The following is an 18,784-nucleotide window of genomic DNA, read 5'->3' as shown; positions in this document are numbered from 1 at the left end:
GAAAATGGCGGCGCCCCCACAACCGCCACCGACGGGGCCTGGGCCTGGGCCTGGACCGGGCCCGCCCGCAGCTCCCGCGCCGCCGCCACCTTTACCCGCCGCTCCCGGGCCGGGACCGGGACAGGCACCAGGACCCGGGCAGCCCCCGGGGCCGCCGCTCACGGCGCAGGTGGCGGCTGCGCAGGCGCAGGACTTCGACCCGGTGCAGCGGTTCCGCCTCCTCATCCCTCAGCTGAAGGAGAGTCTGCAGGTGGGCGGGGCCTGCCGCCGGGTGAGGGCGGGGCCTGCCGCCGAGAGGGAGCGGGGCTTATTGCCGTAGGCATTCTCCTGCCGCCGGCAGTGGGCGGAGCGTGCGGCAGAGGAGGCGGGGTCTGTGGCGGTGGGCGTTGTACTGCCGCGAGGGGGCGGGGTTTTGCTGCCGGCGGGGCGGGGCGTTGGGAAGGGGCGGGGCCGGCGCTGGCGGGAATGGTGTGCCCCCCCCCCAGGGGTTGGGGGGTCCCTGTGCCGGTAATGGGGTTCGGGGGGGGGGGGTGTCATGTCCCAGGGGTGTCCCCGTGTCCCCTTCCCCCATCAGTGTCCCCCCCCAGTAAATGAGTCACCATGGGGTTACGAGGGCTGCGTGTCTCCCCCGGGGTGGCCGTGTCCCCCCCCCGACCCCCTTCTCCCCCCCCCCAGACCCTGATGAAAGTGGCGGCGCAGAACCTGGTGCAGAACTCCAGCATCGACAACGGGCAGTGAGTGACCGGCCCCCAGTGCCCCCCAGTGCCCCCATCCCCAACACAGTGCCCTCCCAAGTATGCCCCAGTGCCCCCCCAGCAACCCCCAGTGCCCCCCAGCGCCCCCCATCCCTATCCCAGTGCCCTGCCAGTGCCCCCCAGTGCCCCCAGTCCTCCCCCAGCAGCCCCCATACCCATCCCAGTGCCCCCCCAGCACCCCCCAGTGCCCCCGGCCCTCTCCCACGAACCCCCCATCCCCATTCCAGTGCCCCCCAGTGTCCCCCCAGTGCTGACGGTGACCCCCCCCCCCGTAGGAAAAGCGCCGACGGGGCCCTGCAGCGCTTCGACAAGAGCCTGGAGGAGTTTTACGCCCTCTGCGACCAACTGGAGCTCTGCCTGGTGAGTGCCCACCCCCCCCGGACAGTCCCCAACCCCCCCAGCACAGTCCTAACCCCCTCCCCCAGTCCCAACCCCCCTGGCACAGTCCCCAACCCCCCCAGACGGTCCCCATTCCCCCCCTCTCCCCCTCCTCCCTCCCCCCCAATCCCACCCCATCCCCCCAAATCTCATCCCCCCTCCCTCCAAGTGCCCCCCCTCGTACCTACCCCCCCTCATTACTTGCCCCCCTCACAGCGCCTGGCCCACGAGTGCCTCTCGCAGAGTTTCGACAGTGCCAAGCACGCCCCCGCCCTGGTCCCAGCGGCCCCCAAAAACGAGGGGGGGGCCGGGGAGACCCTCCCGTACACCCAGTACCTCCCCCTCATCAAAGCCCAGATCGCCGGCGCCAAGGACATCCACAACGCCCTGCTCGAGGGGGCCAACAAGATCACCGGCAAGCTGCCCCCCCCCGGGGCACCCTGACTTCTTTTTGGGGGGGCCCCCACTGGGGTCATGGACCCCCCCAAAATCACCCAGAAGGGGGCTGAGGGCAGATATGGGGGTTTAGGGGGGGTTCTGGTGTCCGGTGTGGGCATCTGAGTGTGGATACAGAGGGCTGGTGACCCCTCCGGGGGGGGGCTGGTTTTTTTGGGGGGCCCCACTGGGGTCACAGACCCGCCCCCCCAAATCTCCTAGGGGGGTCTGAAGGCAGATATGGGGGTTTGGGGGGGTCCTGGTGCCTGGTGTGGGCATCTGAGTTTTGGGGGGGGCCCGGTGCTGGTTTTGGGGTGCTGACCCCCATGGGGGGGGGGACATGGGGGTGCTGCGTTTTGGTAAATAAACTGGTTTTTGGTAAATAAACTGGTTTTCTCTGGTATAGGCTCCACGGGGGGGAAGGGGGGGGGCACTTCTTTTGGAGGTGACAGCACGGCGACGTCACGGCCCGGCGGGGTGACGTCATTTCCCCCACCACTCTCTTCCCCCCCCCCCCGTTTGAAGAGCGCTCGCTTCTTTCGCGGCGATTCTTTTTGTCCCGTCCGCGCCGCCGTCGCGCTCTGTCAATCAGAGGACGCGTGGCGGTAGGTCCCGCCTACTCCTCCATCACGTGACTCTGGCAGTTCTCGAGACAGGTAGCGGCGGGACCGGAACCGGAAGCGGACGGGAGCGGGGCCAGGGCCGAGGCGGGACCGGAGCGGGATAGGCCCGAACCGGGGTAGGCCGAGAGCGGGGCCGGGCCGAGGCGGGACCGCGGCCGACAACGGGACGAGGCCTGGAGAGAGGCCTGGCCGAGGCCTAAGAGCGGAGCGGGAGCCGTCGTTCCCTCCCGGGGTAAGGGGACGGCGGCGGGGCCCCGGGGATGGAACACACCCCCCCACACACTCACCGGAGCCACCCGTGACGGCCCTGGGGCCAGATCTGCACCCCGGAGGGGGGTGCCCGCGGGGGGGCACGGCGGTCTGGTCTCCCGTCCTGCCGCGGGCCGCCCCCGGATCACCCCCCCCCCCCACACACACACACACACCCCCCCTCACACCCCACCCCACCCCCCCACACACACACACCCCCCACACACACCCCGGACACCCCAAAATCCCGTCTGACCCCCTCCCCGGAAACCCCCAGCTCCCCGCACTCCCCAATCCCAGCCCCTCCTGCCCCCCCGGGACACCCCTGTGTCCCCCTGCCTGTCCCCCCAGCTACCCCAGAACACTCCTGGACCCCACTGCCCGCTCCCGGGACACCCCCGGACACCCCCAGACCCCACTGCCCCCCCCCCCAGAACACGCCCATCCCACAGGACACCCCCAGACCCCACCACCCATCCCCCAGACCCCCCCTATTTCTACCCCCCCCAATCCAGACCCCCCCACAGCGCCGCCATGTCGGACAGCGACGACAGCAACTTTTCAGAGGACGAGAGCGAGCGTAGCAGTGAGGCAGAGGAGGCCGAGGTGAGGCTGAAGGCCGCAGCTGGGGACGGGGGGCGTGTGTGGGTGCCCTCCCTCACCTCCCCCCCCTTAAACTCCCCAGGCCGAGGAGGAGCGCGCCAGCGCAGCCGGCAGTGAGAAGGAGGAGGCTGAGGAGGAGGAGGAGGAAGAAGAGGAGGAGGAGTACGATGAGGAAGAAGAAGAGGAAGACGATGATCGACCGGCCAAAAAGCCACGTCACGGCGGCTTCATCCTGGATGAGGCCGGTGAGCTGGGGGGGTGGGGGTGGGCACAGGGGTGTTGGAGGGGCGTCCCCGGCCCCGCTCACCACCTTGACCCCCCCAGACGTCGACGATGAGTACGAGGACGAAGACCAGTGGGAGGATGGGGCCGAGGATATCTTGGAGAAAGGTGAGGAGCGACCCCCCGGTACTTTGGGGCCCCCCCCAGGCCTTCGGGGCTCTCCCCGGGTCCCTTCCCCGCCTTGGAGGCCCGAGGAAGAGGATTGAAGCGCAGCCCCTCGCGCATTGGCCCCCACCCCTTATTCCCACCCCCCCCCCCGCCAAACCCCATCCCGGGAGGGGGGAAGGGGGAGGGGCAGCATGTCTCCCCCCTGCCTCGTCCATCCCTCCGTCCCTTCCTGCATCCATCCTCTCGGCACATCTCATCCGTGCTCGCCTGGGGGTTTTTCTTTTGCTTTTTTCCCTTTCCCCCCCCTTTTTCTCCCCCACTCCGTCACCTGAATTTTGATTCCTTCCCCTTTGTTCCCCCCCTCCCCGCGCGTGGTTTTGCCGCTATTATTTGCTTCATTCTCCACCGCCACCTCTTCCTCCCGAGCAGAAGAGATTGAAGGTAAGCCCGAATCACCCCACCGTCACCCCCAATTTCCCCTCGGGGTCCCCCCACTTCCTCCAGGGGCCGAGTGAGCCCAGCCCATCCCCCCTCTCCCTTTTTTTCCACACCCCCCCACCCCAAACAAAATCCCGACCATCGTCTTCCTCACAGCTTCCAACATCGATAACGTGGTGCTGGATGAAGATCGCTCTGGCGCTCGGCGGCTGCAGAACCTCTGGAGGTGACGGCGGCTCCGCTTGTGTGTCTGTCCGTCTGAAGGGGGGGGGTCGTGCTGATGTCCTCCCCTTCTTTTTTCGTTTTTTTTTTTTGTTTCTCAGGGACCAGCGTGAGGAAGAGCTTGGCGAATATTACATGAAAAAATACGCCAAGTCCTCGGTGGGAGAAACGTGAGTCCCTGTCCCCAGCATGACAAGGGATGTCCCCACCACCTCTGTTTTCCTTATTTTTTTAATAATTTCAATAATTTCCATAATTTTCTGGTTTTTCAGTGTTTATGGTGGCTCCGACGAGCTCTCGGACGACATCACGCAGCAGCAGCTGCTGCCTGGAGTCAAGTGAGTCTTGGGGAGGGCAGGGGGTGGTGGTGGGGAAACCCCATGTGGTTTTGGGGAGAAAAAGGAACAAATCTGGACGAGCCATCCCGTAACGGCGTCTCCCTCTCTGCCCCCACGCAGGGACCCCAATCTCTGGACAGTGAAGTGCAAGGTGGGTGCTGGGGAGGGTGCCGGGGGGGTCTCGGTGGGGGGAGGGCACGTCCTCACCCCTGAATCCCCCCTTTTTGTCCCCAGATCGGTGAGGAGCGCGCCACAGCCATCGCCCTGATGCGGAAATTCATCGCTTACCAGTTCACCGACACGGTGAGGCCGCGGGTTACGGCTGGGAGCAGGGGCGGCGCGGCGCCGTGATGTCACCGAGGTGTCACCGAGGCGTCCCCTCGTCCTCCAGCCCCTGCAGATCAAATCGGTGGTGGCCCCCGAGCACGTGAAGGGTTACATCTACGTCGAGGCGTACAAACAGACGCACGTCAAGCAGGCGATCGAGGGGGTGGGCAACCTCCGCATGGGCTACTGGAACCAGCAGATGGTCCCCATCAAGGAGATGACTGACGTCCTCAAGGTGGTGAAGGAGGTCACCAACCTCAAACCCAAATCTTGGGTCCGTCTCAAAAGGGGAATCTACAAGGACGACATCGCCCAGGTGACGGGGGAAAGATGGGGATGTTTTTGGGGGGGGGGATGGGACGTGGAGGCAGCCGGCTCACCCCGTTTTCTGCGCGCCCCCCTTCTTTCCCCAGGTGGATTACGTGGAGCCCAGCCAGAATCAGATCTCCCTCAAGATGATCCCCCGCATCGATTTCGACCGGATCAAAGCCCGTATGAGTTTGGTAAGCAAATCCGTGCCGTCCCGGTGCCGGTATCGCCGCCACGGCATCGCTCTTTGCTCACCCCCCCGCTCCCCCCAACGTTGCCCCACAGAAAGATTGGTTCGCCAAGAGGAAGAAATTCAAGCGACCCCCGCAGAGACTTTTCGATGCTGAGAAGATCCGGTAGGCGACCGTCGCCGTGGTGGGGGATGGCAGATGTGGCCCCCGCTGCACCGGAGAGGGGGGAGGATTTCATCCCTGGGGGGCTTCTGCCCACCGAGGCGGTGATCTGAGTTTTGTTGCAGGTCCCTGGGAGGCGACGTGGCATCCGACGGCGATTTTCTCATCTTCGAAGGCAACCGCTACAGCCGCAAGGGATTCCTCTTCAAGAGCTTCGCCATGTCGGCCGTGGTGAGCCGCGTTGCAGTTTAAACCCCAAACCCACCGGTTTTTCCCCCCAAAAGCCTCCTCCTAATTTCAAGATTGGGGGGCACTGTTGGATGGTTTTGACCGCCAGCTCTGCTCTTGGTAGATAACGGAGGGCGTGAAGCCCACCTTGTCCGAGCTGGAGAAATTTGAGGACCAACCTGAAGGCATCGACCTGGAGGTGGTGACGGAGAGCACAGGTAAGCGGGCGCCATTGTCCCCACCCCATCCCTGTCCCTGCGGCACCGTCCCCTCACCGTCCCCCTTGCTGTCGTCGTCGTCGCTCCAGGGAAGGAACGAGAACACAATTTCCAACCCGGTGACAACGTGGAGGTGTGCGAGGGTGAGCTGATCAACCTGCAAGGCAAAATCCTCAGCGTCGACGGCAACAAAATCACCATCATGCCCAAACACGAGGATTTGAAGGTCAGGGAGGACCTGGGGAACGATGCCACGGCCGTGGCGGACCCCCCAGCCCCTTTTCCATGTGCCCATAGTGTTCCCTCTTTTTTTTTTTTACCGCCCCTTCCAGGACATGCTGGAATTCCCGGCTCAGGAACTGCGGAAATATTTCAAGATGGGCGATCACGTCAAGGTGATCGCAGGGCGTTTTGAAGGCGACACGGGCTTGATCGTGAGGGTGGAGGAAAATTTTGTCATCCTCTTCTCTGACCTTACCATGCACGAGGTATTTGGGGGGGCAGGTAAAAAATCCAGCTCGGCATCCCACCCTGAAACGGGCTGGGTTGGTTTTTTTGAGGGGGGAAAAAAAGAGCAGAAACACAAAAAAAAGTTGCGTCTCATGCTTCTCGCCTACCAGCTCAAGGTTCTACCGCGTGACCTGCAGCTTTGCTCGGAGACGGCGTCTGGCGTGGATGTGGGGGGACAACACGAGTGGGGTGAGCTGGTACAGCTGGACCCCCAAACCGTGGGCGTGATTGTCCGGCTGGAGCGGGAGACCTTCCAGGTGGGTCCCAGCTCCCTGGAGAAGCCACGGCAGCGTTTCGAGGAGGGGGGGCAGTTTCCATACTCGTCCCTGTGCTGTGTTGTCCCCCCCCATCCCATGGGCCTGTCCTTGGTTTTTTAGTTGCCCCCCCGCCCCAAGTTTTATCACCTGTCCCCATAGGTGCTGAACATGTACGGGAAGGTGGTGACAGTGCGGCACCAGGCCGTCACCAGGAAGAAGGACAACCGCTTCGCCGTCGCCCTCGATTCAGAGCAGAACAACATCCACGTCAAGGATATCGTTAAAGTCATAGACGGGCCTCACTCGGTAGGGGCTTACCAGGTTTTTGGGGGGGGGGCCTGGGGGTGCGATGGGCCCCTCTTGGTGTTTTCAGGGGGTCCCAGGGGTGCTCTGGGTCTGTCTCTGCTTCAGGGATCGTCCCTGGGGTAAGCCGTGTCCCCGTGGCGGGGGGGTTCCCTGGTGTCTTGGGGTCCCTCCCTGGCAGAGGGGGGGGAGGATCTAATCACCCCCCCGCGCTGAGGCTCGTGTCCCCCTCTCTTTCCATGGGGGCAGGGGCGCGAGGGGGAGATCCGACACCTTTTCCGGGGTTTCGCCTTCCTCCACTGCAAGAAACTGGTGGAGAATGGTGGCATGTTCGTCTGCAAGACCCGGCACCTTGTCCTGGCAGGTGGCTCCAAGGTGAGGACACCCCCAAAGACTGCCTCGGGGGGGCTGCAGCCCCCCAGTTTTGTCGCTGCCCCCCTCCTCCAGGCGCCGTTTTCTCTCCCTCTCGCAGCCGCGGGACGTCACCAACTTCACCGTGGGCGGCTTCGCCCCCATGAGCCCCCGTATCAGCAGCCCGATGCACCCCAGCGGGGCTGGTGAGTGTTTTGGGGGTGTCCCCGAGGACTCCCGACCCCCCCTGCCCCTCCTCAGCCCCGTTTCTATCCCGCAGGCCAACGCGGCGGTTTCGGCGGCGGTGGCGGGATGAGCCGTGGCCGCGGGCGGCGGGATAATGACCTCATCGGGCAGACGGTGCGCATCTCCCAAGGACCCTACAAAGGTGGGCGCTCATTTGCGTCCCTCCCCAAACAGGGGAGGGGGCCTCGGGGACACGCAGACCTCCCCCTTGACCCCCCCCTCCATTCCACAGGCTACATCGGCGTGGTGAAGGACGCCACGGAGTCCACGGCGCGCGTGGAGCTGCACTCCACCTGCCAGACCATCTCCGTGGACCGCCAGCGCCTCACCACTGTGTGAGTGGGGGGGGACACCGGGTTCGGGGGGGCCTTCCGGAGACCCCCCAAGAGTCGGGGGGCCCTCAGGGGTGGTGACACCCTGGCCAGGACCTCCCATGGGGGTGGATGACACCCTGAGGCATGAGTGGGGCTCTTTTAAGGGGTCCCTGTGTCCTCCCCTGTGACACCCGCATGTCCCCACAGGGGCTCACGGCGCCCCGGGGGGATGACATCGACCTATGGGCGCACCCCCATGTACGGCTCGCAGACCCCCATGTACGGTTCTGGTTCCCGCACCCCCATGTACGGCTCGCAGACCCCCCTGCATGATGGTGAGTGGCACGGGGCGGGGGAACATGGGGGACCCCAAGGGGGTGGATCAGCATGAGGAGGGACCTTGGGGGACACAAAGGGGACACAAGGATGGAGGGGACAGGGGTTGGGGGGCCCCAGGGGGACGTGGAGGGGTCTGGGGGGACACACGCAGGGATTAGGGGGGCCCCGGGGGGATGTTGGAGGGGTCTGGGGGGACACACGCAGGGATTAGGGGGGCCCCGGGGGGATGTTGGAGGGGTCTGGGGGGGGACACGCAGGGATTAGGGGGGCCCCGGGGGGATGTTGGAGGGGTCTGGGGGGACACACGCAGGGATTAGGGGGGCCCTGGGGGGATGTGGAGGTGACAGGGCTGAAGGTGGGGGGTGTGGGGGGGATGACATCACTGATGGCACCGCTGGGAACCCCTCGCAGGCAGCCGCACGCCGCACTATGGCTCACAGACGCCGCTGCACGACGGCAGCCGCACGCCCGCCCAGAGCGGCGCCTGGGACCCCAACAACCCCAACACCCCTTCCAGGTCAGTCCGGGGGTCCACTGCGACCACCCCGTTTCGGGGTCCCCCAAACGACCACTCATTTTCTCTGTGTGTGTGCGTGTGTTCCTTGTTAGGGCCGACGAGGATTTCGAGTACGGCTTTGACGATGAGCCCACCCCATCGCCGCAGGGTTACGGGGGTACCCCGAACCCCCAGACCCCCGGTTACCCTGACCCCTCGTCCCCCCAAGTCAACCAGCCCTACAACCCCCAGACCCCCGGCACGCCGGCCATGTGAGCGCTCCCCCCCACCACCCTGAACCGCTGCTCTTGGGACCCCCAAAACCCAGCCCCGAACGGGGCAGAGGGAAACTCCTGGGGGTCCCCAACTCCTCCCAGGGGTCCCCAACTCCTCCCCACCCCCCCAGGTACAACACGGAGCAGTTCTCGCCCTACGCCGTCCCCTCGCCGCAGGGTTCCTACCAGCCCAGCCCCAGCCCCCAGAGCTACCACCAAGTGGCCCCCAGCCCCGTGGGCTACCAGAACACCCACTCGCCGGCCAGCTACCACCCCACGCCATCGCCCATGGCCTACCAGGTACCCCCGGGACCCCCCCGAACCCCCTCATGGCCCCCCCACACCCCCTGAACCCCCTCATAGCCCTCCTGAACCCCATTGTAGTCCCCTCGTAGCCCCCCAAGCCCCCTCATAGCCCCTCACCCCCCCCCAAACTCCCTCATGGCACCCCCCTACACCCCCCAAACCCCCCCTTGTAGCCTCCCTACACACCCTATAGCCCCCTTTTTAGCCCCCTCACAGCCCCCCCAGCCCCCCTACACCCCTTTGTAACCCCCAAACCCCCCTCACAGCCCCCCTAAACCCCCCATAGCCCCCCCATGTCCCTTTGTAACCCCCAACCCCCCTTTGCAGTCCCCCCATAGCCCCCCTATGCCCCTTTATAGCCCCCAAACCCCTCTTGCAGCCCCCCTATGCCCCTTTGTAACCCCCAAACCCCCCCAAACCGCTTCCTGCTCTTCCCCTCAGGCCAGCCCTAGCCCCAGCCCGGTGGGGTACAGCCCCATGACCCCCGGAGCCCCCTCCCCGGGGGGGTACAACCCCCACACCCCCGGCTCGGGCATCGAGCAGAACTCCAGCGACTGGGTGACCACCGACATCCAGGTGAAGGTCCGCGACACCTACCTGGACAGCCAGGCCGTGGGACAGACTGGCGTCATCCGCAGCGTCACGGTGAGACCCCCGGGGGGGGGTGTTTTGGGGGGGGAGGTTTGGGCAGGGGGTGACGCTGATGACCCCCCCCATTGTCCCCGCAGGGGGGGATGTGCTCCGTCTACCTGAAGGACAGCGAGAAGGTGGTGAGCATCTCCAGCGAGCACCTGGAGCCCGTCACCCCCACAAAGAGCAACAAGGTAGGGACCCCCCAACTCCTCCTGGGACGACCCCCTGACCCTCCCACCCCGCCTAGGATGCCCCCAGGACCCCCCCCAGACCCCCCCGCTCCTCCTGGGCCCCCTTCAGGCTCCCCCCAATGTGTGTCCCCCCACCCCACGGTCCCTCCTGGACCTTCTAGATCCCCCTGGGGCCCCCCCAAACACCCCCCCCCCCATTTACACACACACCCCCACACACAGGTGAAGGTGATCCTGGGGGAGGATCGCGAAGCCACCGGGATCCTGCTCAGCATCGACGGGGAGGACGGGATCGTCCGCATGGATCTGGAGGAGCAGCTCAAGATCCTCAACCTCCGCTTCCTCGGCAAACTCCTGGAGGCCTGAAGGGGGGGTCGTCCCCCCCTGCGCCCCCCCCTTTTCTTTGGCTTCCCCCCCTTTTTCTTTCAACCCCCCCCCCTTTTTTCCCCCCCCTTCTCTGCTGGTTGTAGTGAGGTGTAGGTGTGGAATAAATGCCTGTGGGTGCGGCGCCCCCTCTTCTCTGCTGCCCTTTTTTGGGGGGGGGGGGGGGGTGTAACTGGGGGAGCCCCCCCAGCCCCATAAAACCGGGGGTGGGGGGGTGTCAGGAACCGGACCCCCGTGTACCATGGGGTTGGGGAAAGGGGGGTTCAACCGGCTGGGGCGGGGGGCGGGGGTGGTGTTGAACCGGGACCCCCGTGGGGGGCGTGGGGTGTTAAACCGGGACCCCCCAGTCCTGGAGGGGGGCGAAGGGGGGCTCAGCACGTGTTCCGCCCCCTCCGCTGCCTCCTCCTCTGATTGGCTCTCTCGCCGCCGGCTCCTCCCGTCCTCGGCAGCTATTGGTCAGAAGCCGCGCCGCCATTGGTCCTCGACCCTCCCGCCCCGCCCTCTGCGTCTTGCCTCCGCCCCTTACTCTAGCCACGCCGTTGCTCATTGGCTGGAGGCGCGGGAAGGGGATTGGCCGCTGCGGCCGCGCTTGCGCCGTAGGGCGCGCGGTGCGGGAAGATGGCGGCGGCGGTAGCGGCCGGGCGGGCGGTGGCGGTGGCCGCGGCCTGTGGGGCCCGCTCCGCCCTGGGAGCCCGCCGGGCCCGGGCCGTGCTGGGCCGGGCCTCCAGCGGTACCGCCGGTACCGAGGCGGTGCTGCGGGAGCGGTTGCGGCGGCACCAGGTGGGGGTTGGAGCCGTAGCGGGCAGGGTCGGACCTAGGGCTGGGCCTGAGGGGGGCGGTGAAGGCCCCGCGGGGGGGTAACGGAACTCCACGGGTGGGTGTCCACGGGTGTCCCAGCGCAGGGCTCCACGGCCGGCCCTGTCCTTGCTGGGGGTGATCCCGGGCCTCCCCGGGGGTCTGTGACTGTCCCCGGCCTCTTCCCAGGCCGGCCCTGGGGCTCCACGGGGGTCCCGCTCATCCTTGGCCGCCCCCAGGACCCCCCTGCGTGTCTCTGGGGCTCCCTGGGTGTCCCTGGCCACCCTCAGACATCCCCAAGGGGGGGTTCCCAAGGGGTCCTGGGCCTTCCCGGCTGTCTCTGGGGGTCCCCAAAAGCTCCTGGGGCTCCCCGGGTGTCCCCAAGCATCCCTGGGCGTTCCAGAGGCTCCCCGGGTGTCCCCAGGCCCCTCAGCCACCCCCCCGCCTCATCCCCACAGCCTCACTGTCACCCGTGTGTCTCCCATGTCCCCCTCAACCCCGCAGGCAGCAGAGGGACCCCTGGGACGTGCCCCTGGCTCCGAGGAGGAGGAGGAGAAGGAGGAAGAAGAGCGACGGCGACGGGAACGGATGGCGGCTGCTCGACGCTTGGCCCTGCGTGTGGCCGGGCTGCTGGGCGCCGGCACCGGCGTGGTGCTCGTCTACATCTTCGGTGAGTCCCCGGCGCGTCACTGGCGCCTCACAGGCACGCGTCCCCTCCTGGTGCCACCGCGGTGTCGTGTGTTCGTGTGTGTGTGTGTGTGTCCCTCCTCATCTCCGCTCTCCCCCTCCCGCAGGCAGCAACGCGGTGGACGAGCACGGCGCCAAGGTGAGGGTGTCCCCCTCTTTTTTTTTTTGGGGGGGGGGCTGTGCTGATGTCCTCTCCTGGACGTTTGGGGACAGCGTGGGGGCTTAGCACCTTTCCCCTCTCTCCATCAGTCCCTTTTCACCATTTTTTTTCCCTTATTTGGGGGGCTTTTTATGGGGTGGGGGCACCCCCCCGTGTCCCTGAGGGGGGCGATGTGTCCCCAAAGGGCCTGATGGTCCTCGTCACACCCCGGGGGGGGGGGGGCGTTTTTCTCACCCAAAATCCCTTTTTTTGGAGAATTTGTGAGGTGTTGAGCCAGGTTTTTGATGTGCCGCGCAAGAGGGAGAGGTGCGAATTATCCCGCGAGGCTCCGGCTCCGGCGTCCGGCCGGGGAGGGGACATGCGGTGACATCAAACAGGGTGACAGAATCGGGGAGGGGGGTGTGCCGAGTGGGTGAAAATGACACCGGTGGGGTGATGGGACAATTGGCAGAAGCAAACGGCATCACCTACCTGCGAATTGTCCTTGGCACCTCGCGTGTCCCTTCCCCCTGGCCCCCCTGCGGCCCCTCCGATGTCACTGCGGCCCCTCCGATGTCACAGCAGTCCTCGCTATCCCCGTCTTAACCCTCCGCCTCCCCCTTCTCCCCGCAGATCCCCGATGAGTTCGATGGCGGTGAGTGACACCCCCGCGGGGGGGAGGGAGGTGAGAGCCACTGCGGGGGGGGGGGGACGGGGACGGGACACGCACACACACACACACACACACGTGTCACACCACCCCCCCCGGGGCCATTTGACACTTCGGTGTCGCAGCAGAGGTTTTTACGATGTTTTTAACACCCCATTGTTACCCAAAAGGGGGTTTTTTGGGGAGGAATTTTGGTCTTTATCCTGCCAGGGGTGGGGGGGTGCGGGGGGGGGGTTGTCCCCCCCACCTTGGGGACCCCGGGTGACCATCACCCCCACCGGCTCCGCAGACCCCGTGGGCATCCAGCAGCTCCGCAGGACCTACAAATACTTCAAGGACTACAGGCAGGTGCGTAGGGACCCGTTTTGGGGGGGAAACTGCCCTTTTTGGGGGGGGCTTTTTGTCTGACAAGGGGGGGGGCCGTTCCCATCCCAGGTTTTTAACCCTCCCAGGGACATTTGGGGACGTTTTGAGGATGGTTTGGATCCTCGTCCCCTCTCGGGTGACCTGAGGCCGGTGCTGAGGAGCCACATCCCTCTTTTGGGGGTCCCCACACTTTGGGGGGGCGGGGCGGGGGCTTCATCCTCACCCTCCAGCCCTTGTGCGTGTGTGTCCCCATGTGTGTCCCCCCCTTTTTTTAGATGATCATTGAACCTACCAGCCCCAAACTGCTGCCAGACCCCCTGCGCGAACCCTACTACCAGCCCCCCTACACCCTCGTCATCGAGCTCACCGACGTCCTGCTGCACCCCGAGTGGTCGGTGAGCATCCCCCCGAGTTTCCCGTGTCCCCCCCCCGTAACCTGTCACCCCTCCACCCGTGACATTTCCCCCCCCCAGCTCGTCACCGGTTGGCGTTTCAAGAAGCGGCCAGGCATCGAGAGCTTCCTCCAGCAGCTCGCGCCTCTCTACGAAATCGTCGTCTTTACCTCCGAAACCGGCATGGTGGGTCCCAGATCTGGGGGGGGACACACACCCTGAAGGGTGACAGGGCCACCCAAGGGTGTCCCCCACCCTCTTACACCCCCTCCCCTTTTTTGTTTCACTCCCCCCTCCCAGACCGCTTTCCCCCTCATCGACAGCGTAGATCCCCACGGCTTCATCTCCTACCGCCTCTTCCGTGACGCCACGCGTTACATGGACGGGCGACACGTCAAGGTTGGCGGCGGGGGGACGGGGACGTGCGGAAGGGACACGAGGTCACTTCGGTGACCCCCACCCACCCTCCGCCAGCCCCTTTTTTTCCATGTCCCCCCCCCAGGACATTTCCTGCCTCAACAGAGACCCGGCGAAGGTTGTGGTGGTGGACTGCCGCAGAGAAGCGTTTTGCCTCCAGCCCTACAACGGGCTGGCGCTGCCTCGGTGGGATGGCAGCTCCGAGGACCGCGCACTCTATGACCTCACCGCATTCCTCAAAAGTGAGTAGAACCCCTCCTCGACCCCTCCATTTTGTCCGCCCCCCCTCTATAACCCATCTGGCCCCACAGCCATCGCCCTCAGCGGCGTGGAGGACGTCCGGACGGTGCTGGAGAATTACGCGTTGGAGGAGGATCCGCTGGCGGCTTTTAAACGCCGTCGGACGCAGTTGGAGGAGGTGAGGGACGCGACGCTGGGTGATGAGAAATGATGTGACGAGGCGGGGGCGGGGATGGCAGCGTCCTGATTGCCCGTAATGGCTGTTTTTCACCCCGAATCGGGGCGGTGCAGGAGGAGCAGCAGCGCTTGGCCGAGCTGGCACAGGGGAAGAAACCGACGGGGCTTTTCCTGGGCGCCTTGGCCGGACGTATCTGGCCGCGGTCTAAGCAGCAGTGATGTCAACGTGATGTCAGCAGGGTGGCGCCGTGATGTCAGCAGCACAACTCGCCGGGGGGTGGGGGGGTGTGACACACACGCTGCCGTTCACCAGTGCCGCGTCACCTGGACAACGCAGTCGGGCGGCTCCATGGCGGGAAGGGGGGGAACCGGGTGCAGGCCCCCTCCCCCCAATTTTGGGGGGGTTTGGGGTTTTTGGGTGGGGGGGGACATGTGACCCCAGCGGGGGTGAATAAAGGGTGACGTGGAGCTGTGGGTGCACTGTGCTGCTTGGGGGGGGACGGGGACCCCCCCTCCCTGCTGCTGTGTCAGATCTGGGTCATTTTGGGGGGGGGCTGTGGGGCTGGATCCGCCTTTGGGGAGGGGGCTGTGGCCCTTTTGGGGCGGAGCCTGTGGAAAGGGGGCGTGGTTGGGAGCGGGGGCGGGGCGAGCCCCTTAAAGTGGTCGGGGGGGGGGCGGTGGGCTCAGACCCTGCTGAGCACCGGGAGCAGGTGGGACACCCACACACCACCCCCCCCGGACCCCCCCCTCTCCGGATCGGCCCCCCCCCCGCACCCCGGGGTACCGGCCATGGCTGTGCTGCTGCTGGGCGCCCTCCTCCCCCTCCTCTGCCCCCCACCGGTGAGCCGGGCCCCCGGGAGGGGGGGATGGGGGGGGTCTTAGGGGGCTGGGGGTGGGTCTTGGTGATTTTTGGGGGGGTCAGGGAGGTCCTGGGGTGCTTCAGGTGTCCCTTTGTGGTCCCCGGGGGGGGGGGACATTCCGGGGGGGGTTGTTGGGATATTGGGGGGGTCTCGGGGCAGGGGGGGGTGTAGAGGTGGGGGGGCTGCGGGTTGATTGGGGGGGTCCTTGGGGGTGCTGGGGAGGCTCCTAAGGGGCCGTTTTGGGGTGCTGGGGGGGGTGTTTTGGGGGATATTTGGGTAGCAGGGGGGGCCCTGAGGGATATTTTGGGGTGCTGAGCTCTAGGGGCTCGGAGGGGGGGGGGGGGGTCGGGTCGCTGATGCCCACCTGCAGGTGCAGCCGGCCGGGGTGCTGGAGCTGCGGGTGCTGTCGGCACGGGGGGGCCCAGGGGGAGCGTGCGGGGGCCCCCCCTCCTGTCGCCTCATCTTTCGCCTCTGTCTGCGCCCCCCTGGGGGGGTCGGCTGCAGCTTGGGGGTTGCCCACAGCCCCCCCGGACCCCCCCCCCACCCCGGGGGCCCCCCGCATCCTCCGCCTGCCCTTCGCCTTCCCCTGGCCGGTGAGCCCCCCCCTCCAGCTGCAAACACACCACACCCCACACCCCCCCCCCAATTATCCCGGGACCCCCAAGGGACCAGGAGTGTTCCCCCCCCCGCCCAAATTTTTACACCCTCCCCCCCAGGGCACAGTCTCACTCGTTGTTGAGTCGTGGCGGCTGGAGGAGGCCAAAGGCTCTGGGGGTGAGTGGGGGGGGATTTGGGGGGGCAAATGGGGGTCCTGGGTATTTTTGGGGGGTGGCTGAGGGATAAGGAGGGGGGAAATGAGAGACAAATAGCGGGGGGGGATAGCTGTGGGGTCTGGGGGGTTTTTGGGGGAGTGAATTAGGGTTGGGGGGCAAATGGGGGTCTTGGGGGGGGCAAATTGGGGTCCTGGGGGGACGAATGGGGGCCCTGGGTATTTTGGGGGGGGTGGAGGGGTAAGTGTGGGGGGAGAATGGGGGACAAATAGCAGTGGGGGGGGCAGCTGGGGGCCTGGGGGGTTTTGGGGGGGGTGAATTGGGGTTTAGGGGGTCAGCGGGGGGGGGGTGGGGGTTTTGGGGGGGGGAGCAGCGGGGTTGGGGTGGGGTTCGGTGCTGACGGCTGCCCCAGGCCCCCAGGACCGGCTCTTGGGGCGCGCGGTGGCCCGGCAGCACCTCTCCCCGGGGGGTCCCTGGCGGGGGGGGGCTGGGGGAGGCCTGCGCTTTGGCACCCGCCTGCGCTGCCGCCCCCCCTCCCGCGGCCCCCGCTGCGCCCCCCGCTGCCCCCCCTGCCCCCGACGCTGCAGCCCCTCCACCTGCCGCCCCCCCCGACGCTGCTGGCCCCACTGCTGTGCCCGCCGTGAGTACCCCCAACTTTTCCTGGGGGGCCCCCTGGCTTTGGGGGTGCCCCTGACCCCCTCCCCGCCATCTCCCCCCCAGGTGGGTGCCAGGAAGCCTGCGCCCCCCCCAGCGCCGACAGCAGCGTGGTGAGTGGGGACCCCCCTGGAGACACCCCCACCCACGGGGACACCCCCCACCCCGGGGACCCCCCCTGGTGCTTCTGGGCACACCGGGGTGGTGGCGGGGGGGGCCCATCCTCACTGTCCCGGCAATGGCTCTGCCTGCGCAGGGTCACCGGGGCTGTGACACCCCCGGACCGGGACGGCAACCGGCAGCGGCTCCGGCACCGGCAGCAGCTCCAGCAGCACCGGCGGCACCGGCAGCACCGGCAGCGGCACCGGCAGCGGCACCGGCAGCACCGCTGGTGACCCTGGACACACTGGCAGCAGCACCGGCTGTGGCACCGGCAGCGCTGCTGGTGGCCCTGGAAGCACCGGCAGCAGCAGCACCCCCAAAATCGCCAGTGGCACCGGCAGCGCTGGCCCCTGAAGCGCCATCGGCGTCGCTCCCGCCTGCGGGACGCTTGGCGATGCCGGAGCTTCTCCCTGAGGTGCCGCCGTCACCGTGCGCCCTCGGTCCCTGTTTCAACGGCGGCGCCTGCGCCCCGGCACCGGCTCCCGGCGCTGGTTACACGTGCCGTTGCCCGCCCGGCTTCCGCGGCTCCAACTGCGAACGCCGCGCCGACCGCTGCGCCGACCACCTCTGCCTGCACGGTGAGCGTGTCACCCCGCTCTGTCCCTCCCGGTGCGATTTGGCGCCATTTCGGCGCCGCTGACAGCCATCTCCCCCGGCACAGGCGGTCAGTGCCGCGATTTGGGTCGCGGCGCCGTTTGCAAATGCCGCCCCGGTTTTTCGGGGCGCCGGTGCGAACGCAACGCTGACGACTGTACCCCGAACCCTTGCGCCAACGGCGGCACGTGCCAGGACGGCGCCAACTCCTTCACCTGCTCCTGCACCCTCGGTTACGCCGGCGCCGATTGCCGACGCCGCGCCGACGCTTGCGCCTCCGGCCCCTGCCTGCACGGTGCCACGTGCTACACCCATTTTTCTGGCCACGTTTGCGCCTGCCCCCCTGGATTTATGGGGTCCCGGTGCGAGGAAGAAATCGGGGGACCCCCCCCGGCACCCCGACGCCTCCTCGTGTCCCCCCCCCTCGCCCTGGCCTGCGCCCTCCCCCTCGTCCTGCTGGCTCCCGGCGTGGGGCTGGCGCTGGCGGTGCGGCGCAGGCGGCGGCTGCCGGGGGAGAGGTGAGGGGGGGGGAACACAGGCTTTTTCAGTGAGATTTGGGGTGGGGGGTGGATTTTTGGGGGTCTTGGGCTTTTTTGGTAAGATTTGAGGGGGGGGGAATGACACACAGGCTGGTTTTGGGAGGTCCCACGGGCTTTTGAGGTGATGTTTGGGGGGTCCCACAGGGGTTTTGGTGAGATTTGGGGGGGGGTGTGGATTTTTGAGGGGGGACGACACACAGAGGCTGATTTTGGGGGGTCCCACGGGGGGTTTTTTTCCCCAGCAGCAGCCCCCCAGCGGAGCCCCCCGGCACGACCCCCCCGGGGAGGGAGCGGCGGCCCCCCCGTGCCTCCGCCACCCGGGTGAGCCCCCCCGCGACCCCCCCACACCCTCCCGTGTCCGTGTCCCCCCCCTTTAACTCCCCCATTTCTCTTCTTCCTGCCCTCCCCCCAGGTGTGACCCAGCGGTGACAGACCCACTCAGGACCCCCCCACTCGAGTCTGGGGCCCCACAGTGGGTTGGGGGTGTGTGTGTCTGTGCTATAAAGCTCTTTGAGACGTCTGTCCGTGCCGCTGTGTCCCCAGAATCCGGCACCCACGTGGGGGGGACACACACACGAGTGGGGACACCCCACTCAGGACCAGAGAGGGTGACATGAGTGGGGACACCCTGGTTTGGAATGGGGTGGGGGCGCAACACGGGTGGGGGGACGCTGTATGGGAGCGGGAGGTGACACGCTGCTCCGGACCGGGGTGGGGACACGGGTGGGGACACCCCACTGGGGACAGTGGGTGGGGGACACGGGCGAGGATGCACCACTCAGGACCACGGGGTGACACGGGTGGGAATGCACCACAATCTGGGGGGGGGGGCACGGGACAGGGGGACACCC

General features: G+C 66.9%; 4 protein-coding genes across 7 annotated transcripts; all 4 read left to right on the top strand.

The window, feature by feature from the left end:
- The first annotated feature begins 4 nt into the window (after window positions 1–4).
- MED29 (mediator complex subunit 29) lies at window positions 5–1,882 on the top strand. The gene is made up of 4 exons (XM_054808166.1): window positions 5–250; window positions 676–734; window positions 1,031–1,115; window positions 1,350–1,882. Exons 1-4 carry the CDS (start codon window positions 5–7, stop codon window positions 1,575–1,577), a joined length of 618 nt encoding a protein of 205 aa, XP_054664141.1. The 3' UTR covers window positions 1,578–1,882.
- Window positions 1,883–2,187: 305 nt separating this feature from the next.
- On the top strand, window positions 2,188–10,603 carry SUPT5H (SPT5 homolog, DSIF elongation factor subunit). Of its 4 annotated transcripts, none has more exons than XM_054808187.1 (30): window positions 2,188–2,423; window positions 2,968–3,046; window positions 3,126–3,288; window positions 3,368–3,433; window positions 3,863–3,874; window positions 4,028–4,097; window positions 4,195–4,263; window positions 4,366–4,431; window positions 4,552–4,582; window positions 4,666–4,734; window positions 4,823–5,074; window positions 5,172–5,261; window positions 5,353–5,423; window positions 5,546–5,651; window positions 5,773–5,866; window positions 5,956–6,092; window positions 6,199–6,354; window positions 6,487–6,633; window positions 6,793–6,939; window positions 7,186–7,311; window positions 7,409–7,493; window positions 7,568–7,675; window positions 7,766–7,868; window positions 8,055–8,182; window positions 8,598–8,703; window positions 8,796–8,954; window positions 9,089–9,257; window positions 9,705–9,908; window positions 9,992–10,087; window positions 10,310–10,603. In XM_054808187.1, exons 2-30 carry the CDS (start codon window positions 2,975–2,977, stop codon window positions 10,451–10,453), a joined length of 3,246 nt encoding a protein of 1,081 aa, XP_054664162.1. In that variant the 5' UTR covers window positions 2,188–2,423; window positions 2,968–2,974; the 3' UTR covers window positions 10,454–10,603. The 4 variants fall into 4 exon arrangements, with proteins under 4 accessions (XP_054664162.1, XP_054664161.1, XP_054664164.1 ...); XM_054808186.1 differs by having other exon boundaries at window positions 2,956–3,046; XM_054808189.1 differs by lacking the exon at window positions 3,863–3,874.
- A 459-nt stretch (window positions 10,604–11,062) lies between these two features.
- TIMM50 (translocase of inner mitochondrial membrane 50) lies at window positions 11,063–14,822 on the top strand. The gene is made up of 11 exons (XM_054808127.1): window positions 11,063–11,251; window positions 11,771–11,936; window positions 12,061–12,092; window positions 12,726–12,747; window positions 13,052–13,110; window positions 13,404–13,523; window positions 13,602–13,706; window positions 13,821–13,919; window positions 14,023–14,179; window positions 14,249–14,355; window positions 14,469–14,822. Exons 1-11 carry the CDS (start codon window positions 11,090–11,092, stop codon window positions 14,571–14,573), a joined length of 1,134 nt encoding a protein of 377 aa, XP_054664102.1. The 5' UTR covers window positions 11,063–11,089; the 3' UTR covers window positions 14,574–14,822.
- A 302-nt stretch (window positions 14,823–15,124) lies between these two features.
- Window positions 15,125–18,448, top strand: DLL3 (delta like canonical Notch ligand 3). Its single transcript, XM_054808160.1, is given in 10 exon segments — window positions 15,125–15,194; window positions 15,585–15,746; window positions 15,748–15,807; window positions 15,931–15,988; window positions 16,397–16,624; window positions 16,705–16,751; window positions 16,895–17,378; window positions 17,462–17,912; window positions 18,176–18,254; window positions 18,346–18,448. Coding segments are annotated over 10 exon segments (1,626 nt in total). The 5' UTR covers window positions 15,125–15,143; the 3' UTR covers window positions 18,352–18,448.
- The last annotated feature ends 336 nt before the right edge of the window (window positions 18,449–18,784 follow it).

The sequence above is a fragment of the Grus americana genome, chromosome 34 (assembly GCF_028858705.1).
Source record: "Grus americana isolate bGruAme1 chromosome 34, bGruAme1.mat, whole genome shotgun sequence".
In the NCBI taxonomy this organism is placed as follows: Eukaryota; Metazoa; Chordata; class Aves; order Gruiformes; family Gruidae; genus Grus; species Grus americana.
The sequence above is the reverse complement of the archived record's forward strand: the minus strand, read 5'-3'. Positions and strand labels throughout refer to the sequence as shown.

Coding starts and splice junctions, on each gene's coding strand:
- SUPT5H (XM_054808187.1), top strand. CDS start 2,975: ATGTCGGACAGCGACGACAGCAACTTTTCAGAGGACGAGAGCGAGCGT. Junction 4,583..4,665: donor TCTGGACAGTGAAGTGCAAG/GTGGGTGCTGGG, acceptor TTTTGTCCCCAG/ATCGGTGAGGAGCGCGCCAC. Junction 7,312..7,408: donor TCCTGGCAGGTGGCTCCAAG/GTGAGGACACCC, acceptor TCCCTCTCGCAG/CCGCGGGACGTCACCAACTT.
- TIMM50 (XM_054808127.1), top strand. CDS start 11,090: ATGGCGGCGGCGGTAGCGGCCGGGCGGGCGGTGGCGGTGGCCGCGGCC. Junction 12,093..12,725: donor TGGACGAGCACGGCGCCAAG/GTGAGGGTGTCC, acceptor TTCTCCCCGCAG/ATCCCCGATGAGTTCGATGG. Junction 13,524..13,601: donor TGCTGCACCCCGAGTGGTCG/GTGAGCATCCCC, acceptor TCCCCCCCCCAG/CTCGTCACCGGTTGGCGTTT.
- MED29 (XM_054808166.1), top strand. CDS start 5: ATGGCGGCGCCCCCACAACCGCCACCGACGGGGCCTGGGCCTGGGCCT. Junction 251..675: donor AGCTGAAGGAGAGTCTGCAG/GTGGGCGGGGCC, acceptor CCCCCCCCCCAG/ACCCTGATGAAAGTGGCGGC. Junction 735..1,030: donor TCCAGCATCGACAACGGGCA/GTGAGTGACCGG, acceptor CCCCCCCCGTAG/GAAAAGCGCCGACGGGGCCC.